Genomic DNA, 25,875 nt, shown 5'->3' with positions numbered 1-25,875 from the left:
AGTCTGTTTTTTTCTATCCAGAAATAAGGCTGATCCAGAAACTGCTGACACATCGAAGAGGAATCACTGCTGAGGAAAGCTGTAGCTTTCCAGTACTTGAAGTTTGCTTTATGCTGATGGGCATCATTGAAATCCTTCTCACAACCAGCGCAGCTTCCCCATTCCTGGGGAAATGAATACCCAGACTGCAATAACTAGGAGTTTCCTTCTCATCTCCTGCATAGCAATCATCTCTCTGTTGGTACTGAATACATTTGGCATACACTGGCTGGGTCTTTTCAGACTGAGGGACTGAATAGCAATATCATGTTTCTGACCTGTTGATACTGTCAAAATGTTGTAAAGGAGCAAGGCTGCAGAACGTAACTTTGGCTGTTGTTACTTATAAACACCTTTATGCCATGCCCTTGTAAAGCTGACTCCAGCATGTTGACTTGTTAGATGGAAATAGGAATGTTTCCTTCCCAAAGGACAACCCCAGACTTGTGGATTAACACACAGGATTTCTACTCCTTATCCTTCATCCGAAAAAAGCATCAAAATCTCCTTTATCAGAAAACTGCCTTTTATCATGCCTGTTTTGCTCTATGCCATAACAAATGCGCAACCCTTAATGCTTACAGTGATAGCTGTGTGTACAACTACCTCTGTTGGTTAAGAGACTGACCTGTGTTCTATTAATATTTATAGATTTAAATTTTTAATACACAACAATTCTGCATTATTGAATAGGTGACTTCCTGCATTTTAATGGTTATGGAGTAGGAGTAGGCTCTTTTTAGTTAACATTGCAATACATTTTTCATGATTAAATAAAAAGTTGTTACCTATAACCTCCTCATACAAAATCCCCTTGGACAACATGTTGGTGCAATGGTGAAGAATTCTCTCAAGAGATAGATGATATTATATTTGTGGCAAATTTGCTTAGGGGATTTAGAGTTATGGTACATAAGGATTCTCCATAGCTGGAAATATTTAATAAGTTTCTTTTTAAAGCTGCTGAATTATTCAAGCATCATTTTGGGATTACTTACTCAGTTTTGGAGACAACTGGATTCTTATTTGCAAAATTGATCTTCACCTTTTAGAAGGTGCATGTTGACAAAAAAAGAGATTCAAAATGTTCACTTGAGTTGGCATCTTGGACTAGGACTGGGATGTATATTCAGGCTTCCATTCATTTATTTTGAAATCAAGACCTTTGCTAAAGGCTTTAATAATAGCCGCATTGTAAAGAACTTGTATTTTGGAGGACAACATGGGATTTGAAGACCCCTTAGGTGTTACATAAAAATACAAACCATTTGGCATGAGATGAGGTCAGGTCATTTCTTAGGAAAAAAACCTGTGCATTTAGTCACTACAGTTGCTGACATTTTTCTTCTTAATCGACTGAATATTATTAAGGTCTGGTTTGTGTGTTTATGTGGTAATAGCACCTTTTGCAGCCGCAGAACACATGAACAGTGAAGAGGAGTTTCTCTGGAATAGCAAATATGGTACTGTTTCATCCTCAGGTGGGTCAGGATCTTCACAGTGTCACTCAGGTGGGCTGCTATTGCATGAAGAAGTACTTCGCTCTTCAAATAACAGAGTGAATCCAATGAGTTTTCATTTAGGAAGAAAGGGATACTCCATGTGAATATAGAAATCACAATCTAGTCTAGTATCATCTAGTATCACTTTCTCAGATTGGCTTTTAATGTAAAATTTTTACTGCAAAAGACAGCCGTGAAGGTTTTTGGTCTCAAAAATACGAATATGATTTGAATTAGGGTTATTTGGCTGACTTTAATGGTGCAATACTTAACCTGAAAAAGCTGTACAAAATCCAAAACCCATTTCCAGTATCTGCTTTCTTTTACATCTATTTTTTCTTTGTAACTTTTGAGTAGAAATAACTCCAGCTCATCTTATTGTTGGAATATAGTTATGCCTATGAGCTAAGGATTCAGCTGATGGATTTACCACCATAATTCTTTATTTGCAGGATATCATGCTTCTATTTACACAATGAATGTAAAGAAAGATATAATTCTTGCAATCTGTGCAGAAGAGTTGGTGTTGCTTTGACAGCATCTCACACTAATTGAAGAAAATTGGTCACATGTATGCTTATGAGGTGTAATTCAATTTTCAGAATGGTCAAGAACGGTCAATAATTCATAACTGTATATTCTGAATTTGGATCATCGTACCATCACAGAAGGTGCATCACAGAAGATTTCGCCAGTTTTAGAGAAGAAATGTTTACTGGGGAATTTGGAAACATGGCAACCCAAACGATTTCATTATCTATCCTGTGGTGTATCTACATCCCAGTGACAGTCAGATGAACATACTTGCACACAGTGGCTGAAACAGCTACTAAACATTTCATGGCACTCAATGAAAAGAATTGTATTACTTTAGATTCCTTCCTGATGCTATTCTCATGTTGACTTCACTGAAAGCAATGTTTGTCAGGAGACAATTGAGAAATTAGTGTTCCTAAAGCAAAACAACAAATACCACTAGCCCAGTTATGCTATACTTAAAGCAATTATAATTATTAATAAAATATTTAGGGTGCAATGTTTCCTTTTGAGCTCTGATTTACAGCCCCTGAAATCCATCCCATTCTGTGAAGCTCAACTTAATTTCATTTTTTATCTTCACTTGCAAATGAATATTTTGTTTTCCCTTTGAGCATGAGTCAATTTAATAACCTAATCAAAGATCAGAGCTTTCTGTATATATGAAGTATAATAAATGCATGCCATTCTCCTGAAAAAGTCTACCAAAATAGAGTAACGCTTCAAGACAGGCACCGCTATATTTCATATCTGGGCACGATATAAAATAGCAAGACGCCCACTCTCATTAGACAGTCCTGTAAAACAAATATCAGGCAATAACATTATTTTCTTGCATCTTCAAAAATGCAAGCTGGCAAGCTCTCCTGGGATGTGATTAACAGCTTGTCAGTTGGGGGTACTTACAAATGAAATGATTTCTTTAGCTATTAACCTTTGATGACATCAGTAATTCCCACCTCTAGGACACAACAGAGTCTGGTAGCAGACATGGAGAAGGAACATGCACTGATTCACACTGCAAGCAGCCACACTGACACACTGACTTTTGAATGGGTTTCGCTTCTGTGTCAACAGCTAAGCAAAAGTCAAGTTTTCAGGAGCAGTCAGTAGCTCGTGGCTCCCACAGTCATACTATGGGGAGATTTTTGGAAATACTCAGGCACCGGCTCCTCTGAAAAATCTTCTTACTGCTTTAGGTGCTAGAAACAGCTGCAGCCTTCTATTGAGCTGCCCCTTATGGACATTTCTCATCCTCAGGGAACAGTGGTGTGAAGGCACTGCCTTGCTCTGCCATGCCTCTGCCATTATTTTAACTTACCCCTTCCCTCACAAGCCTTTGCTACCGTGTTTTACTCCTGTCACAGCTCGTTCCTATTTCAATGGTAAGTGTGGACTATTTTATTTTGTGCCTGCCCAGCAGAGTGGCATTCTTTTCCTGCTCGAATCTTCTGGGCAGGACTCCAATACAAGGAACGTCTCTTTGCAAATTACCCTAGCGCGGGGAAACAATGATATATGACCTTTCACAATATTGGGTGAGGTATTGATCAAAGTCATTGATCTTATTTTTGAGTGACTGTCTCACCCAGGAAGACAAGTGAAATAAAAAATCTGTCAGTGTCTGCAACAGTCTGTGCCTGTTCGGAAACGTCAAAAGATTTTAAGTTTTTTTGCTAACCTTTTGGTCTGACCAGGGTTAACAGATACCATAATATTGTTAACCTGTTTTTTCTTTTTTTTTTTAAAGAGCCTTCTATGAAAATAGCTGTTTTGCTTGTTTGTTTGCTTGTTTTGCTTTTGGAAAGACAAGAGACAACTGGATGTCATGCAACCCTTTACTTTTATGAGCAGCCCTCAATGACAGGGCCACTGCCTCCCGGGATAAGAAATAATTTGCAGATGAGACAACAGGACATGTAAATACGTTTTCTAAGGCTAGGTCTACACATTACAAATACAATTTTGGAAGAAGTTTTTCTAGTTTTTAACCGTGTAACCACCTATAGGAACCAGCTGTTATGTCTTTGTGTTATTTTGCTGAGACATCATTAGTGGCTCGTTTGCTTATCATTAACAGACAACTAAGACTGGCTCCCAAACAGCAAGTGATAAAAACATATCAACTTGTGAGTCAGCTTTTAATACTTTCAGAATCACAACTGTAACATAAGGTGTTACCTGAAAATAAGTGTTGCACAAAAATGTTTTCATTTCTTTTCGAGCTGCGTTGCATACGTGTACCGATAGTATTATAGCTGCTTAGGCCAGGTTATGTAATGACAACCTATTTCTGAAGGAGCACGTAGGCAAATTTCTGCCAATGACATACAGATGGCATGAATAATGGATTTAGCATGCATGCATGGTAAAGTGGGGTAATGAAGATGCTGGCCTTGGCAGCTGAATTCATGTTAAAATGGAAAAATTACTCTGTATTTCATTCTTAGATCTGCAAAGCCAAACAGATCTCCAGTATCACCTGGGCAGGGAGATGTGCGTCAGAACACGTTGCTGGGAGGGTGCAACGAAGGCTTTAAATAGATATTTTCAGATAGACAACACAGCAGTTAAGGAGATTGCTGAGAAATCTTAATATCAGTTCTACAAAAAATCTGCATGTTACAAAAATGTTGTCGTACTGAAACCAAACAAATGAACCAATGCTGATTTTGTGCAAGAGGTTTCCAGTGCAGGAGATACTCAATTGCCCAATACACTCCATCTCCCACAGGACGATTCTGTTTTCCCTCTCATCCCTAGTGTTTAGTGACACTTGCTATACTGCTTATGAGACATGCTGTGCAGCATTTCTCCACTAACGAATTAAAAGATACCACGTTTCACTTTTTTTTTTCTTTTAAAATTTAATTTACACATTTAGTATGGTATAAGAAATCCTTCTTTGTTAAGGTCAGCAACTCCACAGTCAGCCTTCATAAAACACTTTCCTTAGCTTTCCTGGATAATGCTGTGCCTCATCATTCCCCTTGCCAGTACTTCAGACTGCAAACCATTGCTCAAGTTACCTGGGGCAAACCAGTCCCATCTTTGTGTCCCATCAACATTTCCCTTTTAGCCTCATCCTTAGGCTCCACACTCGTGATTATGCTTGATTAGCTGATAACAACTGACAAATGAAAACATTTTAAAGGCTGAAGCACACTGGAGTCCTACTATCTTTGTAATTCTCCACCTTTAGAACAAAATCAAGCAAATCTCCCACTGCAGTCCCATCATTTGAACATTGACATGTCTGGAAGTAAGCCACGAACAAGCCTAGCCAGGTCCATATGTAAATGTTGTAATCTATATTCTCTCCCCTCTCCTGCTATTGCCCCCTAACGCTTGACAAAATAGGCACAACAGAGAAGAACAGCAAGTTACTCAAGTTTCTCTGGTCTAGTAGATGCAGAGTCATGTTTTACTTACCTGGTTACCAAAGTGTTAAACAGGGCTTTGGGACTCTGGTGTCCCTGAAATCCCTGAGTTTCAGCCTTGCTGATACAAAAAGAGAAACACAGCACAAGGCATGCTTCAAGCTGAGCCTCCCCAGCCGGGACACCTCCCAGCTTTCTCATGTCCGAGCTCTGGCTCCAGCGCGCAGCCTGGGCTCACCCATCCTCCCACCTGCAATGCTAAAGCAGCACCAGCCCATGCAACCTGGGGACTCTATGAAAACCGAGCACACTGGCAACCCATCCTCCTTGGGATCGACTGCAGGCTTCCACTCACCTCTGTCGAAGAAGAAGGAAAGAGATTCCTTGCGTAGGCATCTCCACAGTCAATGAACTGATCCGGTCACCTCTCACATCACTGTCAGGGAAATATGCTGGCACCAAATACACAGAAATGAAAGCAAAAGCCTTTCCCTGCTGGACCGATCAAGTCTGACAATTGTCTTGTGGTGGATGCCAGAGAGATTCTGAATATTTTGGCAGAAATGCCAGCTTTTTCTAGGTGAGAATCTGCCTACATAGGATTTATGCAAACATTTCCTCACTTGGTCTGTAACCACCCCTTCACAGCTAAGCAGTTCAGCGTTATCACCAATTCTTTACATAGTTCTGCATTTTAAATACTACCACTGCCTAAAATAAGAGGAATTTCAACTACAGTCCTCTCTGAAATGAAAGAGGTGGAAGCCAGTTTGACAATTAACGCTGATAGCTGAAATACTGCCTCGCCAGCATTTTTGGCACCTGGCCTAGGGAGGAAGTAATGAGAGGAAGGGAAGGGACAAAGAGAAAGAAGGAATAAAGCAGGCTGAGAGTGATCCAATCCACTTAATATAATTACATGTATTCCCTATAAAGGGAGCTTTATAGTCAGTGGAAAGAGACGGGCTTTTCAAACGCTACGTAGGGCATTCTCATCCACCAAACAGAGGCATCTCTTCCTCTTCATTGACAGCATAGGGGACTTGGGTGTTTTCAGGGAGTGATGAAGCACTAAAAAAAATTGCCTGCCTTCCTTGGAAAGTACAAAGAGATAGTAGAAGATACAAGATACTTTTACTCACTTTGAGTATGGTCCACCTGATGCTCTTCTGAGAATGGGCATCCACTGGAGCAGAGCATATTGTTGAGGGATCACAAAACTTGACTTGGGGAGGTGGGGAGGAAGAAATTGGGTCCCAGACCAGAGCTGCAAGAAAACCCTATAGGGGACACTGATTAACACCTACTCAGAACAGGCACTTCAGAGCCGCTATTAATAGTAGGCTAAATTATTCAAAACAACCAGTCTATGGGGGTGGTTGGAAGTTCAGAAATTGTGGGTAATGACAGTTACTAATAGGACTGTGAGACCAGAATGATGATACTCTGCAAGAAAAAAAAAAAAAAAGGACAGATTACAGTTGGGAAGTCCAAGGTTGCAGCCCTGAGCTTCCAGCTGGTGCAACAACATTACCAGCCACACTGGTGGGAGCAGGTACCCAGTTGTGCAAATGATACAGCTGCTCAGAGAGTGAACATGATCAAAATAATTATATCTAGTATGATAAAAACAATCAAGCCTAGTGGTCAGAAATTTAATGAACGACAGTACCTGCTAAGCTAGAAATGACTACTTTGGCTGGCAGAAAATATAAAGGGTGGGTCATTCTGTGCGTGGCAAGATCATGGAGCAGATCCTCCTGGAAACTATGCTAAGGCACATGGAAAATAAGGAGGTGACTGGTGACAGCCAACATGGCTTCATTAAGGGCGAATCATGCCTGACAAATTTGATGGCCTTCTATGACAGCGTTAGAGCATTGGTGGACAAGGGAAGAGCAACAGAAGTCATCTACCTGGATTTGTGCAAAGCATTTGACACTGTCTCGCACAACATCCTTGTCTCTGAATTGGAGAGACATGGATTTGACCAATGGACCACTTGGTGGATAAGGAATTGGCTGGATGATCACACTCCAAGAGTTGCAGTCAACAGCTTTGTGTCCAAATGGCAAGCAGTGACAAGTGGTGTTCCTCAGCAGACCCATACTATTTAACATCTTTGTTGGCAACATGGACAATGGGATTGAGTGGGCCCTCAGCAAGTTTGCCAATGACACCAAGCTGTGTGGAGAGGTTGACATGCTGGAGGGGAGGGATGCCATCCAGAGGGACCTAGACAGACTGGAGAGGTGAGCCTGTGTGAGCCTCATGAAGTTCAACAAGGCCAAGTGCAAGGTCCTGCACGTGGGTTGGGACAATCCCAAGCACAAATCCAGGCTGGGCAGAGAATGGATTGAGAGCAGCCCTGAGGAAAGGACCTCGGGGTGTTAGTAGATGAGAAACTCAACATGAGGTGGCAATGTGCGCTTACAGCCCAGGAAGCCAACTGCATCCTGGGCTGCATCAAAAGAAGTGTGGCCAGCAGGTCGAGGGAGGCAATTCTGCTCCTCTACTCTGCTCTCGTGAGACCCTACCTGTAGTGCTGCATCCAGCTCTGGAGACCCCAACATAAGGACATGGCCCTGTTGGAGCAGGTCCAGAGGAGGGCCATGAAGATGATCAGAAGGCCGGATAACCTCTCCTATGAAGAAAGGCTGAGAGAGTTGGGGTTGTTCAGCCTGGAGAAGATTCCAGGGAGACCTTATAGCAGCCTTCCAGTGCCTAAGTGGGGCGTACAGGAAAGATGGGGAGGGATTCTTTATCAGGGAGTGTAGTGATAGGATGAGGGGTAATGGCTTCAAACTGAAAGAAGGTAGGTTTAGATTAGATATTAGGAAGAAATTTTGCACTCTGAGAGCGGTGAGAAACTGGAACAGGTTGCCCAGGGAAGCTGTGGATGCCCCATCCCTGGAAGTGTTCAAGGCCAGGTTGAAAAGGCCTTTGAGCAACCTGGTCTAGTGGAAGGGGTCCCTGCCCATGGCAGGGGAGTTGGAACTAGGGGATCTTTAAGGTCCCTTCCAACTTTAACCATTATATGATTCTGTGGGTCATAAGTCTACATGCAGCCAGGGTAAAAGTCAGGTAGGAGATAGGTATTTCTGCATCCACCCCTGAACTGAAAACACCACTATGTGAAAATTGATTTGCCATCCAGGGAGGTACAAAAAATGCCTAAACAAAGAATTGCTGAGCCATCTGCAAGCACAAGATCAGGCATACGAGATAACAACATTAGCATCAGCAAACCATCTCTTGAGGGTGCAGGTACAAATTGCTGATGTAGGCTCTGGAGAGAACTGTCATGAAAAGCCCCAAAACATCATCTCAAACTGAAGCAGAAGCTGTGCTCTCAGATTGGAAAGAGTATTCTGCTGCAGGGAGGGGTGTGCAGGGGTATCAAGCATTCAGAAAGTTACTAAGGCATGAAACTTGTAGGCATTGCTGAGCTGTCTAAGCATCATGTGAACGCAGCTGAAGCAAGAACATTAGAAAAGCTGAGGTACATGGAAGTATATGAAAAGCAGCACACTTCATATCAGTATTTAGCTCACAGTTACACCAAATCTAGCAACACCCTATGGAAAATCTACAATGCCAGGCAGCATTACTGCTCACAATAAGGAGGTCTGCCTTATCATACTGGATATGTCAAGCTCTTCCCTCAGTGCAAACAGTCCTGTGTAATCAAATGGGAAAGCAGCAAAATATTCCCAGGCAAGACCATATTTGTAAATGCATCAAGCAACGTTTGTCTGAAGCTGAGGGAAACATTCTGCCACAGAACCCAAACTGGCCAATATAAAGAACTATTAATAACTGCAAAATATGTCATTTAGAAAGCTAAATAAGAATCACTTATGGATTATATTGTCAAGACCAACATATTCAGGGCCAATGTAGCAAACAGGAATCATTTCCAACTGATCCGCAGGATGATGGGGAGGGGCAGATCCCAGCAGTGGTTCCAGATTTATTATCCTCTGTTGACATAGACTTCTCATTTCCAATATGCAAGATATGGAGATAGAACAGAAGGCACCGAAGCTCCTTTGGCCAAGCTGCAAAGATTGCCAAGCACCAGCTGTGGTCTGGTCTTCCAGTCCTTTGAACAAATGGCTGCAGCTAATGCAGCGATTCGTCCTGATGTTCCGGGCTTTCTCTGTGACCAAGAGGTGATGTGTCCCTTCTGGAATTGAAATGGCCCAAAAGAAACTGGCCTGTGGAAAAAAGGCTTACATGTAATCTTGAAGTAAAGAGGTTTTGCTTGTCAACGACTTTAAATGTGATGTATTCAGACAAAGGATGTGATAACATACAGAGAATGTCTTTCAAACCATCAGTTTTCTCCAGTAATGCCCAGGTTTCCCTCTGTGATATCCGATATGCTGCAGTTCCTGTGCAGGTGGTGTAACTGCACTCGAGTGATAGAGACACCATGGATAAAGGCTTGATTCTTCTCTTTTGGCCCTGCCAGTCTCTCTCTCTCTCTCTCTGTTCTTCTCCCTCACATTGCCTGGGGATTGAAATCCTGGGAAATGTCTGTTTAGCCTAGGGGGTGCTGGTTGAAAAAGAAGTCTATATGCATATTACATACCATGCACCTCAGACCAAAAGAAAACCCCTTCAAAATGTAAACTCAGTGAAGACAAGCTGTCCACAGAAACATGCCACAAACTGCAGGCCTTGGTGCCTCTGAGGACTGGAGTAAACTATGCAGTTTGCAGTGACTTCCCCCGTGGTCTTTGTCATTACTGCCTTTTCTGGTAATTTCTCTCTGACATTTTTTTAAGAAGAATTAATCTCCCTGAGCACCTTCCCTTGTTTTTACAAGTGTGGATCTTCAGATTCAGTTTAAGCAAGCTGTCTGTGCGCCGTGCAGAAGACAGTTGATAAGTTCTGTATCGTTACCGTAATTTGAATCACTGTAGACTAGTGATTTAATATTCTAATGTAATCCTCTACACACCTACAATCAGCAAACACACATTTAGAAATAAAAATTGTTTCAAAGTGCCACCAACTGTTGTTTTTGCAAACTGCAATTCAAAGAATGCATTTTTGAAATGCTTCTACTGAATGTTGTAACGCTTTCTGGTGTAGCACACAAATTACAAGAACAAGCCTGCATTATCCTTTTCCCAAGCTAGTCAAGCAGCATATCCCATTATAGTATCTCCCTGTGGCTAGGTTTCAAAGGCAACATAACACATTGTAGCAGGCACACCTTTTCCGTTGTTTGTAAAATATTTTTTTTTTCAGATTCGTGCGTTTTAATGACAAGCCGATTTCCAAAACTTTCCAAAGTGAGAGTTTCTCTCTATCTGAGAGAACCGAGAACTAAAAGTTTGCTTTGCATTTTAGATATGTCTCCTATTTATGGTGTGTAAGTTCCTAAGCATTAAGTGTTCCTAAGCATTAAGTGTGTGCTGAAAACATCATGCACCAGTGCTCTGCTTTCACCTTCTCCAGACTTTAATTTTCACTCTTCTTAAATTTTGCTTTCCTCAGTTCCCTCACCCCTTGCATTTTGATTTCTCCTGAATCAAGCTGGACTCCCCATGATTTGCCAAGAGTGACCGAAGAAACAGTATCATAAATTTTACCAGAAAGCCATAGTGATACTGATCTGTTGGTGCCACAAACAGGCTAAATAATCACAGAAGTTTGTCAGTCTGCATTGCATGTTAGTAATACAGCATGAGACAGTCTTCCAGGAGACTGAATGGTTACAACTCCTGGTGAGCTGATCTCCATAAATAGCAGCTCTAAATCAATTCTGTTTGCTTGCTGTGATCATATGAAATGCATCAACTGTTGAATAAATCAATGTGACCCCAAAGATTCCTTGGCTTAACATCTTATTATTTTGTGGCTATAGGCTGATTAGGCATTTAAATAATTTTCTGTGATAGCATCTGCATTATTTGAATGTGCCAGATTGTGAACACAAACCTTTAGATTTCTCCAGTGCTTTATTTGCCAGCAATAACGATAATTGAAATAACAACAGCCCTCCCTTGCTTTTGTTGATACCATTTATTTTTTTCCAGAGAGGACAAAGTAGGCATTTTACTGGTTTGAAATGAAACGTGTTCTGCAAGGTCTGAGTTATTCAGCTATTGACTGGTGGGAGCATTCATTTCAGAGAATAGTAAGTTACTCCAACGTTCTCAGTCCAAATTGATCCAACAGAATGAGACCCCCTTTGAAGTTTGAATTCCTCCCCAATTTTTCTTTCAAAACTGCAGCTCTGACCCCCCTGCAGATGTAGCGGGTAATCAGTGCTGATTGATTTCTGAGTGTGTGGATGGAAGAACAGGGAAAGAAACGATGCAGTGACAGGAGAGGATGCAAAGTTCAAGAACATCGTAGGCATGTGCCAAGGGGACCGTTCATAAAAGCAGTAGAGTGACTGCAAAAAAGCCAGTGAGGAAAAAGAATGGAATACACATCTGAAAGGTGAAACAAGGAGATTGTTGCTCAGAGGAAACTGTCCGTGCAAAGACTGGGGGAGGGAGGAATTATCAGTGAAACAGCACATGGTTAAATGGAGGAGATGAAGGAGAAGAGGGTGCAGATTTGTAGAAGTTCCTAATCACACGGAAAGAAATCTGCTCAGTTTTACGCTCTCAGAGACAAGGATCCCAAGGCAGCACATATTTACAACACACTAGACATCTGAGATGTGTGCCAGTTCCTTTTTCTTAAATAAAGTTTCAAAAGAAACAAATTAATAGTTTGATTAAGAAAAGCACTGACTTATAATGTCCATTTTTTTCCTTAAAAGAGGAATTCTGATTTTTAAGATTATCTCAAACATGTGAAATATTTCCTAACTGTTTCAAATAATTAGGAATATCCAGATCCTCAAAGCTGCCACTGCCTTATTGGTATCTGGCTTTATTGCTGAACTTCCTGGTATAAGAAAATCAAAACACAGTAGGTAATGCCTTTATTTTCATTCACTGTTTTACAGGTAACCATGTTGTTATCAGCTGGATAAATCTCAAGTGTAACACCCATGATTGCCATTGCCACATGTAAGTATTAAATTCAATAACAATAAGGCTAGATTTTGCAACTGGCATTGCAAGAGCAACAGAGAACCAAATGACAATGGGCAAACAAAACAACTCTTGAGAATTTGTGTCCTGGTTTGAGCGACACAAGATTAATTTCTCTTTCAGTAATTTTACTTTTTGGTAAGGTCTCTTCTGATGCTTGGGAAAACTGTACTTTTAGAAGACTCTAGTGCCTGAATTTGTGAAAATATTTACCCTATAGCCAGCTATGGTGTGTGGGTTTCAAGGTCTCAGTGTTTTCGAGGTCACCAGGTGCAGGGATGAGCAGGAGTGAGACCCGGGCACTTGAGCCAAGCGGGCCAACAGGATTATTTCATACCATCAACGTCACATTCAATATAAATTAGAAAGTTTGCTGAGGAATTTCTCTCTTCTATGATGGCTGCCATCCTGAGAGCTTCTTGCCCCGGTGCCGGACCCCTGAGTCCTTCCCTTCCTCCCGAAGCTGTAGTGCTCACAGTGTCCAACATTTACCGTCACTGCTGGGAGTGCACAGCTTCCTACTGATAGAGTTGGCTGAGTATAATCTTTTTATATTTTATATTGGTATCAGGATCAATACTTGTTCTTTAGTATTATTAATGTTAATAATGTAGTCCTATTCTATTAAATCTGTTTATATTTCAATCCTCAGGTTTCCTTGTTTTTCCGATTCTCTTTCCCAGGTGGGAAGGGGTCATTGGGTGATACAATAACTGTCTAAATGATGATAAATTGTTGTGGGTTCTTAAAACCATAACAATTTGCAGGGAAAAATATCAGGTTTCTATGATCCACACTAGTGAGGTTCTGCAGTTTTCTTTTCCTTTCTGGTTTAGATCTAGGAAAACCTAATTATGATTCATTAAATGACTGTTCTGTTGTCGACTTAGGTGACAACAAATAAAGGGTATATCTTTTTCCTTAATGAGGGGTAAATCTGAATTTTGTTGAGCTGCAGCCAAAGCCTCCTGCCCATAATTAACACCAGTTTATAAAAAATACATCTTTTCCATTTTCCTTGTTTCCTGATCAATTGCTTCAGCATCCTTTCCCCACAGTGCTTTCAAGATGGATATGTCTCACCATTTCATTAACACAGTGTTGAACAGCAGCGCTTCCTTTTGTAACAAATTAGCATTACTGTAGTGTGCAATATGGGTTTGAATCTCATTTACATTAGGATCCTTTCTACCATTCTGGCAAAGCAGACATTTTTATAGGGAAAATGTAACGCATGCTGCAAATATTTAGTTGCAGAAGCAACTAGGCTAAGGCAGCCTCCCTGGGTTTTGCTGCAGCAGAGAGACACGTGTAGCACCAAATCTTCTATCCTGCCCTGGCACAGGCTGTAATGCTTTTAACAGCGCTCATCAGCACAGACCAGGCTCTCCGCATGTATCGATGGCTGAATGTTGACCCCCAAATTCCTTTTATCAGAGAGAGATTGTGAGTCTTTTATTTTCACTAATGAGGGACCTGACAGGGTGAACAGGTTTGGGATTTCGCTGAGACTCCCATACCACCAAAATGCATTTTGCACCATACAGTCACGTCACCCAGCAAAAAGGTGGTTAACAGAGAGAAGCTGAACTCGAATGTGTTACTACAGGCTAATTTCTGAGCTTACCGAGGACTCGAATTTCTGACTTGTCTGCAACAAATGAACTAATTCCCTATTCTCTACTTCATCGCTCTGATTGTCACAAACCAACTTCTACTGAAGTGGTCAGGTGTCCTTTAAACCCAATATTAATCTCAAACTACAAACCTCTTCATTTAACGTTTCTCATGGCTATTTGAGGAGCGAATAGATATCCTTCTGCTTTTCAGAAAAGCGCCTCTGCAATTGAACCTCTTATTAAATCCTTAGATTAGTAAGACCTGCCCTGTCATACAGATACTCTATTAGCATAAAACAAAAGTTAGAAAAGAAGCCACTGAGTGTTCCTCCTGAATGAAAATTATTATGAAGATCATAGGATACACAGGGTTTGCCGAGCACAAAAGCAATCTTTATTAAGTTGCACTGGATTACTAATAGGAACCACAATAATAGTGACAGAATTGTAACACTCTGCTTTCATACATGCTAAGGCAAAACTTTGCTTTGATCAATAATCTAAACAGATTTGCCTAATTTCACCAATTTTGCGTTTTAGCACATTGTATGCCTCCTTTATGCACAGTCGGACCAGTGAAACACTGCTGTTTTCTGTTCTCCACTGGGCTCTTCTACAGTCATGGCAATCCCTCATATCTCTTAGTGCAATAGTCTGATCCCTATTTTCTCTAATTTCTGTGATTTTACAGCAATTCATTCTGGAAGCCAAACAGGACACTGCCAGAATCAGGTCACCTTTATTTTGTTAACACATGGTGCTGGCCAGTGGCATGACAAGGCAGGATCCAAATCCTGCTGGTATTTTAACCCAAATGGTGATTCTCCCCACTCCCACCCATATACAGTACTTAAAGTGGCAAGTCTATATCAAGGCTCAAAAAAATCTTCATTGCCTTGATTGCTAAAGCTACCTTTCCAAAATTCAGTCATTACTATTTATTAATCCCTTGTGGCTATGTGCAGGAGTCCTGCTGCATTACCGTGAAGAAACATAGAAATGCTGGCCGGAGAAGGATCCTCTGGAAGTCATCCAGCCTGACCTCCTCTGAGGAGCAGACCAGTGCCAGCACTGGCTCAGGTCAGCCTATGCCTTTGCCTCAAAAATGCAGCAGAGGTAGATGCAGCTTCTCTTTGAAATTGCCCCCTCCCTTGCTTCCACTGATTAGTTTGTAAAATGGTAAAGTACACCGGCAATTTACAAGTGAACAGCTATGTTACATCTGTATATTTTAAAAGAAAATGTGCAGCTCTGATCTTATACTAGCTCTGGTTTGTGTTTCTCCTAGAAGTAAGACAGATTAAGAGCTTCACTATTCTCAGGGTAAACTAAAAAGGTAGATTTATATTAAATATTAGAAAGAAATGTTTCACTCTGAGGGTGGTGAGGCACTGGAACAGGTTGCCCAGAGAAGTTGCGGATGCCCCATCCCTGGAAGTGTTCAAAGGCAGGTTGGATGGGGCTTTGAGCAACTTGGTCTAGTGGAGGTGTCCCTGCCCATGGCAGGCCAGTTGGAACTTGAAGACTTTTAAGGTCCCTTCCAACCTAAACTGTTCCATGAGTCTATGATTCTACCTCAGCTGGGCTGATAAAATATATTGCCTGTCTCTCTCCTCTATGGCCTGCTTCTCACTCCAGTCACAAACTCTTGAGTCAGAGTAGAGTTGGTGAAATTGTGTGGCCTGTGGTTATGGTAGAAACCCCTAATACTACTTAGGTCTTAAAAAAATCTGTTGCTTGACCATGGGTTGCAAAAAGCCTTAGACAGATAGTTGTATTTCCCCAAAATTTATGTTGTTTATGTATATAGATGGCTCTTATTTCTTAGAACAGGTTGCAGATGCACTCAGTCTCCCATTCTGTTATATCATCCCTCTATGCTAGTATTAGATTGCTTTTCCCAGAACATTTTGCCACTACAATTGTTCACTTCTCAACAAGTTACATTTAATGCTTACTTTATTAGCATTGTCTGCATCAATCTCTGAATATTTTATAAACAAGAGAAGGATTCCTTCCTTGAAGAATCTTGTTTACCTAGCTTTTGATTTCTGTTATATAGTTACGACAACATTTCACTATGGTGACCTTTGTATTATCAGAGTGAAGGAACTTACATCCCTAGCAGCCCCTCTACTCTCTCAACTTTGATTGTGGATAAATAGGGAAGGATAGTATCATACGAGTACCTATCCATTTTCTTTCTCCTGTGTATGAATTATGGTTATGGATAAATGTTAGGTGTGGTGGTCAAGGACTCTGTCTTTATCTAAACCTCTTCCAAGCCTAATTTCCAGTAGCCTAGTTACATATGACTTCCAGTATTAGTCCCTTTTTTTTCTACATTGTTTCTAACAATCTCATCCCATGTCGTGTCAAGTTCAATTTGACTCCAGCCTAAAAAAATTGTCTGTCAAGAAAGTGCCATTATCTCAAACTTTTTTCTGCTTGCAATAGGTGGATGCTCAAATTCTTTAAGAAGTTTCAAATATTCAAAAAATGCTATCCAGTATGTAAGTAGTGTAGGTGGAATTTAACTGCAAATGTACAAAGTTATATTACTTAAATGATAGGGAGGTTTGGTCCTTATTTTGTCAAAATTGGTTTCTAGTCCCTGAGATCATTTGTTGTTCATTTTCTGTACTTTCACATTCCTGGCTTTCAGAGTAACCCACACAAACTTTTTCTACAGAGATACATCCATTTGCAAATCACCGCCATCTGAATATTGTATAATTTAGTGAAGCTACTGCTTGTATAATCTACTATTGTCAAGATGCAGAGACTTAAATTATCTAAACCAGTTGAATAAATATCCTTAAATTCCCCTATTGCTTTCCTTCATCTGGCTGTGCCCATCAAGTGTTCTTTAGATTACAGAGAGTAAAATTGGGCCATTTAGCTTCAAATATATCAAAATGTAGGAGCTTCACCAAAAGAGCCCTAGAACCATTTCATCCAGTCCTCCCTTTTCAAGGTCACATTAAACGTGCTTATGATTAGACAGCCAAGTAATTCGTTTCTTCATTTCTCTGGTCTTTGGTAATTCAATGAAAACTGCTGATACATCAATGAAAGTCAAAATGCTTGAAAAGCAGCAGTCTGACCCTCCTAAATGAACGCAGAATAGGGTCCAGAAAAAGGAGTGAAGCATTGAGAAGACAGCAGGTGATTTTAAAGTATGCTTAAAATCTCCGAAACAAGCTTAAAGGACTCCCTCCACAAAGGAAAGGAGGATATCTAAACATGCTCTAATAATTTTCATGTAATAAAGCCAAAAAAGGGAGCACCCACAATCATCAGCTCCCAGGTATATCTCTCTTCATACTGTTTCAGACAGATAATATTAGGCTGTCAACATCTGACTGACCCATGTTTCACTGCTCCTCAGAGGACGATGTCTTGGAGGACTTTTTGTACTTCATGGCAATCAAAATGGAAAAGACTGAACAATGCTACCAAACCGCTGGTTTTTGAAAAGGGAACTACTAAAATCTTACTGCTCTCTTTGAGAACATGAAACTAAAAACTCTTTCTGCAGGAACTGACAAACTGTCCCTGATGCAAGAAATGAGCACTACTGAGATCTTACCAGAATCAAGTAGAAAAGCATCCTGCACTACTGGGCTTGCCACCACTGGTCCAAAGGCCATTGATAGGCCAACACAGTGGGAGACAAGTGTAAATTAACATCTAATGTTTCGCATAGTACTGAGCCAGTAAGAAAGTCTGCCTCGATGAGGCAAAGAACATACCCCTAATGAAAGAGATTTCCTGGAATAAACGCCCATATTTGCACTGGAGCCGAAGGAGAGAGGAAGAGGCCTGGGAGATTGGCAAGAATAGATATTCTGCCTGCCATGACCAGGTGCCTCAAGTTTTATTTTAAGTGTATCCAGTTTAGGCAGAGGTTAGACAGAATCACTTATTCACCGAAAGGGTTATCAAACATTGGAACAGGCTGTCCAGGAAAGCGATTGAATTACCATCCCTGGAGGTATCTATAAGACGTGTAGATGTGGTGCTTAGGGACACGGTTTAGTAGTGGACTTGGCAGTGTTAGGTCAACAGTTGGACTCAATGATCTTAAGAGTCTTTTCCAACCTAAATGATTCTATGATTCTATTCTAAGATGCAAGCCCCAGTTCTTATAATCAAATTTTAAGTGAGAAATTCGTGTCTGGGGAGACACTGGAGAACTTGATCACTTTGGACAGATAAGAAGCAGATGTGGAACGGAAAGGGTAATCATGGTCTCTGCTTCTCAAACCCCCAGTCTTTGGAAACATCTCTTCGAGCAGGTCTGGGGTTCTTTTTTTCCTTTTTATCTCTACAGGTCAAAATTAATAGCTGCAATAGAAGTGAACAACTGGGTGCACATTACATTTTAATAGTCTGCTCTTTTACTTTCTTCCATTTCTGGCTAGTTGCATAAAAGAAATAAGGGACAGTTCTTATTATATTTTCCAAATAGCAAAACATTCCAGTTTTTCTCAAACAGAAAATGAGGAACTTTTACATTTTGTAGGTTCTGGCTGTTTTTATTTTGAACTCTCTGCTGCACTGATCATGCCAGTTTATGTGGATCAGTTATATCAGTCATTTGTTGCTAAGGGCATGCCTTGCATCCTTCCTGGATCACTGACAGCGGTTTCTGAACTGTAAAGAAGAAAAGAAAAAACAAGATATTGTTAATAATTACTATTGATATAAAAACAGTTTATAGCAAGCCACTCAAAGCCCAGGATCAGGACCCTCAGAGCTATTCTCAAGGCCCTGCAAGCACTCAGAGCACAGACGTAGTCTCTGTTCTAAAGAACTGCGGTCTAAGATTAGCGCTAGCAGAGGCACACAGGTGGGAGAACATCAGCAAACAAAATACTACCAGGAAGAATAATAAGTAGCAGTCATAGCTTAATCAACAGCCTGACTCTTGTCAAGTGTGTTTTGTAGGCATCACAGCAAAGGAGGATTTTGAGGTAAGATAATGAGGATATCTGTGCCTGTTACAGGAAGCTTCTCTCAAGCCTGGGAAGGCATGAAGATGTCTGATTGGAATCAAATAAGACTCTGGGAGGGGCCAGCATCAGAGGCTAGTGGGAGGCAGTAATTGACCTGAATATGTGATGAGAAGGGGATAAACTATCAAAGGCTTTGAAAGTCATGTAAAGAAAATTTGCTTGTTAGTGAGGTATTAGTGGAGGAGTGAAATAAGGGAAGGGATGCGCAAAGAAGGGATGAAGAGGGAAGGGAGTCAAGGCCACAACAGCAGGCTATGGAAATGTGTGGTAGTGTTTGGGTAGGTATAGTGCAACTTCCAAGGCTAGAAAAAAGTAACTGAAATGTGATAGAAACCTGACTGGTAGTTCTAGCTGCTAAACCTCCCTAGCTCCACTCTTAAGCAGAGGCAGCTTGGGAAGTGACATAACTTCACCTGAGGTTTTTCCAGCATCTTACATGGAGCTCAGGGTTTTGGAGTGCAGAAATCCGCCATGATTTAGCGCTCTGTTTTAAACATGGGAGGCTGTGAATCTTGGAGGGATATGCAAGGACATTCTCCCTCCTCCTTCCCAGTGGCAGGAGTGTAAGCAGGGTGGGGGAACAGAAGGTCGGGCTCTGGTGCAGAGGTGTGCCCCGCTGCCGGAGCAGGACGTGGAGAAAGCAGCTTGGACACGAGGGGGAGAAAGCTCATGACTCAGATGAAAAGTCATGAACTAAGTGAATGTGGGGACAGATCTGGGCCAAGTCCAAACAATGTTCAAGAGTGATGAGAAAGCCAAGAAAAACCCAGAGAAAGCTGCAGGTTGCTTTTTTTTTTTTTTTAAATAGATTCATATTTTTCTTGTACTTGGTAAGAAGACGACTGCTTGGGTTTGGAAACCTTGGCTTGCTCTTAAAGAGGTGGACTGTACACTGTGTTCCCTTGCAGACCTCCTAGAGTGTTAAGACAGGACTGTGAGCAGAGCAAGCATTGGGGAAGGGGTGTAACAAGATTTTCCCAAGGCAGGAAAGGGAAACCCATGACATTCACAACTGAAATATAAAGCTAAAATTACAATTGTCTGATTCTGCTTCCACAAACACAGACATGATCTTGCAAATGAGGACAAGACCGCGTCTCAATTTTTTAAAATCCATTAAACATTTTAAAGGTTACACCCAGAAGCAATGTATTTTTAAGATCAGCTGAAAACCTTTATCTGGGCATGTTCTACTTGAGAACTGAATCCTTTAAGACTGACTTCTTCCTGTAATGAAAAATAAAACTTACCTTTCTAAATAGAGATCACATCTATGTTTTACAGTTGAGTGTTCCCTTCCCCGATAAACACACATATACACTAGACATGAAGAAAAGCAGTTTTACAGCCTTCTATGAAACCTGTAATTTAAACAATCTTTGGATAATGAAAGGATTGGAAAATAATAGCAAGCCACATCCTTCGATGGCATTGGCTACAGCTTCCTTAAATCATTGGGTCAATGATGATCTGGCTCTGTAGTTTTGCTTGGTTACTTTTCTCAAAGTCAGATGAGATAAAGTTCTGCTTCCAGCCAGGGGGACATACCACTGGCTCATATTCGGCAGATGCTTAAAGGGATGCAATTTTGTTTATCTACCCCTTCGAAGTCTTTTGCTTCTTAGAGCCTTTGTTTTCTTCCTCAAAGAAAGAGCTACACATGGAGCAGTGGTGATACTGATGGCCTTTGCTGGCTGGATTATTTGGCAAAGTGGTTTTCACGCTTCACAGCATGTAGACCAACAGTTTCATAACAGCCTCACTCCAAGACCAGATTATGTTGGATGTAATTGGTTTACAAAAACGCTTACTTGTCACCAGAATGAGATCTTCAGCTGTGCACTACCTTGCAAAGTACTGCTGAGAGTAACTGCACGTATTCCGATTCCCTCAAAGGGCCTCCTGACCTTGCAAAGCTCTGGCATTTGGACGATGCTATCACCATTTGCTACTGCTTTAGTCTCACTGCCCTACTCTGCCGCTGAAAGTAGGCCTACAAGATGTTTGTGGCCTTCAAAATGTCTTCCTTTCCTGAATTTCGGCGTGTTTTAAGCGTCTCTCTCTAAGCCTCTTGCTAAGCAGAACAGGGACCTAAATTTTGCAATTAAGTCTCATACTGCAGAAGAAACTGTCAACTAGTAAACACTGACATCCTAAAAGGACTCAAATTAATGGATAATGTGTTTTATTAAATTAGCAGCCCAAATCTGCATGCCAGCAAAAGCTCCTAGCTTCTGATTACCTCCGGGAACAAAGAAGACTAGAGCATGCTTATAAATAGTGGCAGTGGGCTTAGCATATGTTACCTTCTTTCCTAGATAAATATTAATTAGCCATGCAGAAAAACCAGATCCTTAGTAGGAAGAAATCTTTGTAGCTCCCCTTAAATCAATGCTGACATGCTGATTTCACAAGGAAAATATTTGCTTCTTAATTTTCAGCAATTTTACTTCTTTGCTGTGATTCACTGCATTGCACAAGTTTCCACCAAGCTTTCTGCATTAGTAGCTTGTTGCTTTAAAATGTGTGCAGACTCTTCTTTTTAAATACAGAATTCAATGTTTCATTTCTGACAACTCGGTATTTGGGACCCGTTTGAAATCAACTCTGGATCCTGAAAGGAAACCCTTACAGATTTCATCCTCTAAGGCAGGCAGAAAGATCTGAACATACTGAAGTGGGACAAAGCTTTAAACCTGATACAGGTCCATATCTGAAAGTGAAGGATTTATCTTCTGCCAGGTCTGAGCAGAGAACATCAGACTTTTTTCATTTGAATTCGTACAGAGTCTAAACGCAGGGTCCTTTGCCTTCATGCTGAACAGATGCTCTTCTCTTTTTTTCTTATATGACAGGCAGGAGTTAAAGGTTGTGCCATCGACTTTCAGTCCTGGTAGACAGCTGTGCCTTTATGTCATACTGTCACAGCTATTTCCTATGGTTCATTCCCCAATGGATCTGCATGTATTTCATTGCAGATGGATCCCAATGGGTTAAAAACCCTTCAAGTGTACAACTGGAGACTGCCTGAACTGTAGGGATGATTGTTCAGCCCAGACCCTCTGGCAGCAAAACAGGCATTTGCACTGATTTTAGTGTGACTTAGAGGCTCCAGCAGCCACAGATGGAAACCACAATAATGAGGAGGCAATAGCCCTTTTCATACAAGCACTCATTTCTTCTGCTTTGTAACAAAGCAGGAGAATAATGGGCAGCGTGGAAGGAGAGGAGATGGGGCAGGATTGAAGTGGTTTCCTGTGGAGCATCTCCAGGAACATCTTTAAAGAGCAAACCCCTTGTAGCTGAATGAGGAACAGTCACCAAGCTCAACTGCTGCCTCCATGAACTGAAATGTGTCAGGATGGATGCAGTGTCTGGAGATGAAATGGTAGAGACAGTGTAAGGGAGGACCGGAGTTTCTTTTTGCTTGACCTCAGTTGCCTACATAAAGAATAATTGAATACTCTTTGGAGGGTATCTGAGTGCATTTTTTGGCAACTGTGCCTGACCAGTATGAAGAATAAGGAGATAACTCGATCTGGCTTTATTCCTTTGGGTCAAGAAACTCTGTGCATATGTGTGCCTATTGAATCCATGTGCTTGTTTCTTTTTCTGGGTCCTTAGAGTCAAAATCAAAACCAGGCCCAGCTGTTCCTTATAATTAAATTTCAGTAACTCAAGCTGGGTGTTTTTATTTTGACTAGTGACTTAAAAGTGTTGGCATTTAAATGGCCTCAGCTATATTTCAAAGTTAACATTGAGAAACTTCACACATATATTAGCGTTATTTGTCTGTTGGAAAACTCAACAAAATACCACTGCGTTGATTTACATAGTGAAGGTTATCTTTGCTAACAGAAGGACTCAGAATTTCATTATTTAAAATATGAGGATGAATCTCATCACAGTGCAAGAGGCTACAAATGGCATCACACACAACGTGCCACCCGAGTCAAGGGCAGAGGTGAAGTTTATATTACGCACTGAGCACTGTGTTCAAATACACTTAAAAGATCCAAAAGCCAAAACCCACACAACATTATCTGTGGCCAGGACAGATCTGACTGTAGGATGAGGACTTTTCCTTTCTCGCACTTAGGTTTTTTTCTACATGTCTGTCTTCTCTCTCTAATTTATTTATAAGTCATTGATGACATTTATGCCATACATGGGCAGTTTGTGATGCAATAAATCAGTAATAGGCTCAGTTTTCATTGCAGTTTCTATATTTGGTTATTTTAGTACATCAAAATCTGGATATAAGAAGTATTAACAGTCTTATGCCCGCAGAAATAAATTAATTTCATGCCTGCCTCTGCACAGAAGCCAAAAGCTTCAGGAAATAGGGTCTCTTCCCATAAGCATCTTTTCAGATCCAGTTAGGAGAGGAAGGTAAACAATGAAATGCAAGCTTCAGGGTGACAGCACAGCAGTGAGATATGATCATTCATGTGATAATACATATGATTCACAATATGACTGGCACTCTAAGACTCCAGTACTTATTGATGATCTAGGTGGAACCTGGTTCCCGCTTTCCTCAAGCTTTGGCCCGTGGGAGCTCAGCCGTGGCACAGGGCTGTGAGCAGCCTGGCTGGGCAGAGAGGAAAAATAATTATTTAAAACCTGAGCACCTCTTGCTCTGTCACAAATCCTGGCAACCAGCACGCACAGCCTAAAGAAAGCAGCAGTTCCAGTGCCTGGATGGGGGCTTGTCTTCTGCATGCCCCACCAGCAGTGATGCACAGCACCAGGTCCATGACATAGAGCACTAATAGGAAGCTGGCTTTACTTTCTTGCTGCAGTTATTCCTAACCCAAGACTAGAGCCCCAGAGAGAAGCACGGGGAATGCTTACTGAACCTGCCCAGGAGGACCAGGTGATCCTTGTGGGAACTCAAGCAAAGTCAACACTGCTAGACCTGGCATGCCCTGGGTGAATATTTTCCTGACCACTGGCAGCAGTACTGCATAACTGAGTGGGAAACAAGTGAACACAACAGAAGAAAACAAACAAGGGAGGAGAAAAGCATATTCTTGCCAAGACAAAGAGGGAAGCAATGAATAATGATTACTGATGAATAATAACCCAGAATTAATGGAGAAGGGCAACAGCAAAAGCTGTGTGCAGAACACAAACATTTTATAATGAGGGTAAACAGTGACATTATAGGGTGGCCAAAACTCATCGCCCATTCACACAGTACTTGCCTGCATTACACGACATAGCCGATGGCAGTGGCTAGGGCTAGAACATTACCCTTAGAGACTATAATTTTACCAGAAGAGTCTTTCCACAAGAGGAAAGCTGTTCCAGAACTGAATGAAGGACTAGATTTTCCTCTTGTTATTATTGGTGTTTTGAATTTAAATCAGTCTCAGATCTGTAGCCCTATTTGGGAAGAATGTTGAGCTACAGAGGCTCGAGGGCAGCTGCCAACTTAAGGACAACTAAATTAAGCCAGGAATGTCGAGCAGAAGTGGAAGCAATAGCACACTGTATTAGAAACCAGGATTATAAAATCTCTGCCCACCAAAGAGACCAGAATTATATAGATAGCTCTATATTATGATTTTTAATGCTGTAAAGCCTAAAGGCTCCAACCAATTACCAGGCTCCACTGAGCACAAGGAGGCACCACAAAATAAAAACATGGAAACAGACCAAACCCTATCCCAGGCCCTTTTGGGAAAACAGAAAGGCTTATTGACGTTTTGTCTTCCTATCAGTTTGGTGAATGTAGGCAAACGTTGACTACCACACTTTGATTTATCCACAGCAATCCTCTCCCTACCTCGCTTCTTGAGAAAGCCTAACTAAAGAGCAGATCTGGGAATGATTTTACAAAATCTCAAGTACCGTCACTGCTTTTTTGGTCTCAGGGGACCTGTGGGCGCTTAGCGCATCTCAAGATCAGGGCACTTTGCCCAGGACTGTAACAGGGAGGGAAAAGGTTGTCCCTGCAGGGCTCTGGCATTCCTACACCGCTGTGCAGTGCTGGCTCTCCCTCAGTTCAGTGCTTCTCTTCCTAGAGTTTCCTCACCCGTTTGGGCCATGATGGATCCTCTCCAGCCTCCTCTTGCTGATCTTCCTTGATCTGCATCCTCTCACACATGCCAGTCCCTCTTGCTCAAGGATGACCAACAGGGTGCGGAGGTTTCTCACCCAGCCCATAAGCTCGATGCCCCAGGCAGAACACAGTGCCTGTCCCTGAGTGGTGCTGAGCGTGGCCTAGAAAGGACAGGACCACCGGGGAACAGTTTGTTTTCCTGCCACAAAGGTAACCAGTTGGGAGACGACAAGGGAGAGGGGAGCACTGAGAGTTCGCAGGGAGCTTAAGCAGGTAGCAGCATGTGCAGGTGTGCGCAAACATGGCTGCAGTCTTAAACTCTTGCCTCCTCTTTACTGGGTTTGTCGGGGCATCCTTGGGAGATTTACTCGAGGGCTGGAGCACAGACATTTCACTGAGCTCGGAATTACCCTGACCCAGCAAAAAGCAAGCTCGAACCTTCCTTTGTGCGCAAAACTTTCCTGCGCTTGCAGAGAACAAACGCCGGCAGGAGCTGGGACCTGGAGAAACGTGTGCCCCCGGTGCACCTCCTGCTCCCCCCCCTCATCACCCCCCCTCCGAGCACTGAAGGGTCCCGCAGGGCGCGTCAGGGCTGTTCAATCACGGATGTGCGTTTCCAAGCACGCCAGAAAGAAAAAAA

General features: G+C 41.7%; 1 protein-coding gene across 1 annotated transcript in view; it reads left to right on the top strand.

Moving 5' to 3' along the window:
- The first annotated feature begins 8,883 nt into the window (after positions 1-8,883).
- Positions 8,884-25,875, top strand: part of HTR1B (5-hydroxytryptamine (serotonin) receptor 1B, G protein-coupled) — a 21,179-nt gene continuing 4,187 nt past the window's right edge. The window contains exons 1-2 of the mRNA XM_009887512.1: positions 8,884-8,960; positions 9,477-9,633. Of these exons, the coding sequence (XP_009885814.1) occupies positions 8,884-8,960; positions 9,477-9,633 (234 nt within the window). The remainder of the gene's footprint in view (positions 8,961-9,476; positions 9,634-25,875) is intronic.

Source organism: Charadrius vociferus, unplaced genomic scaffold (genome assembly GCF_000708025.1).
Source record: "Charadrius vociferus isolate BGI_N301 unplaced genomic scaffold, ASM70802v2 scaffold185, whole genome shotgun sequence".
Classification (NCBI taxonomy): Eukaryota; Metazoa; Chordata; class Aves; order Charadriiformes; family Charadriidae; genus Charadrius; species Charadrius vociferus.
This window is presented reverse-complemented; position numbering and strand designations above follow the sequence as displayed.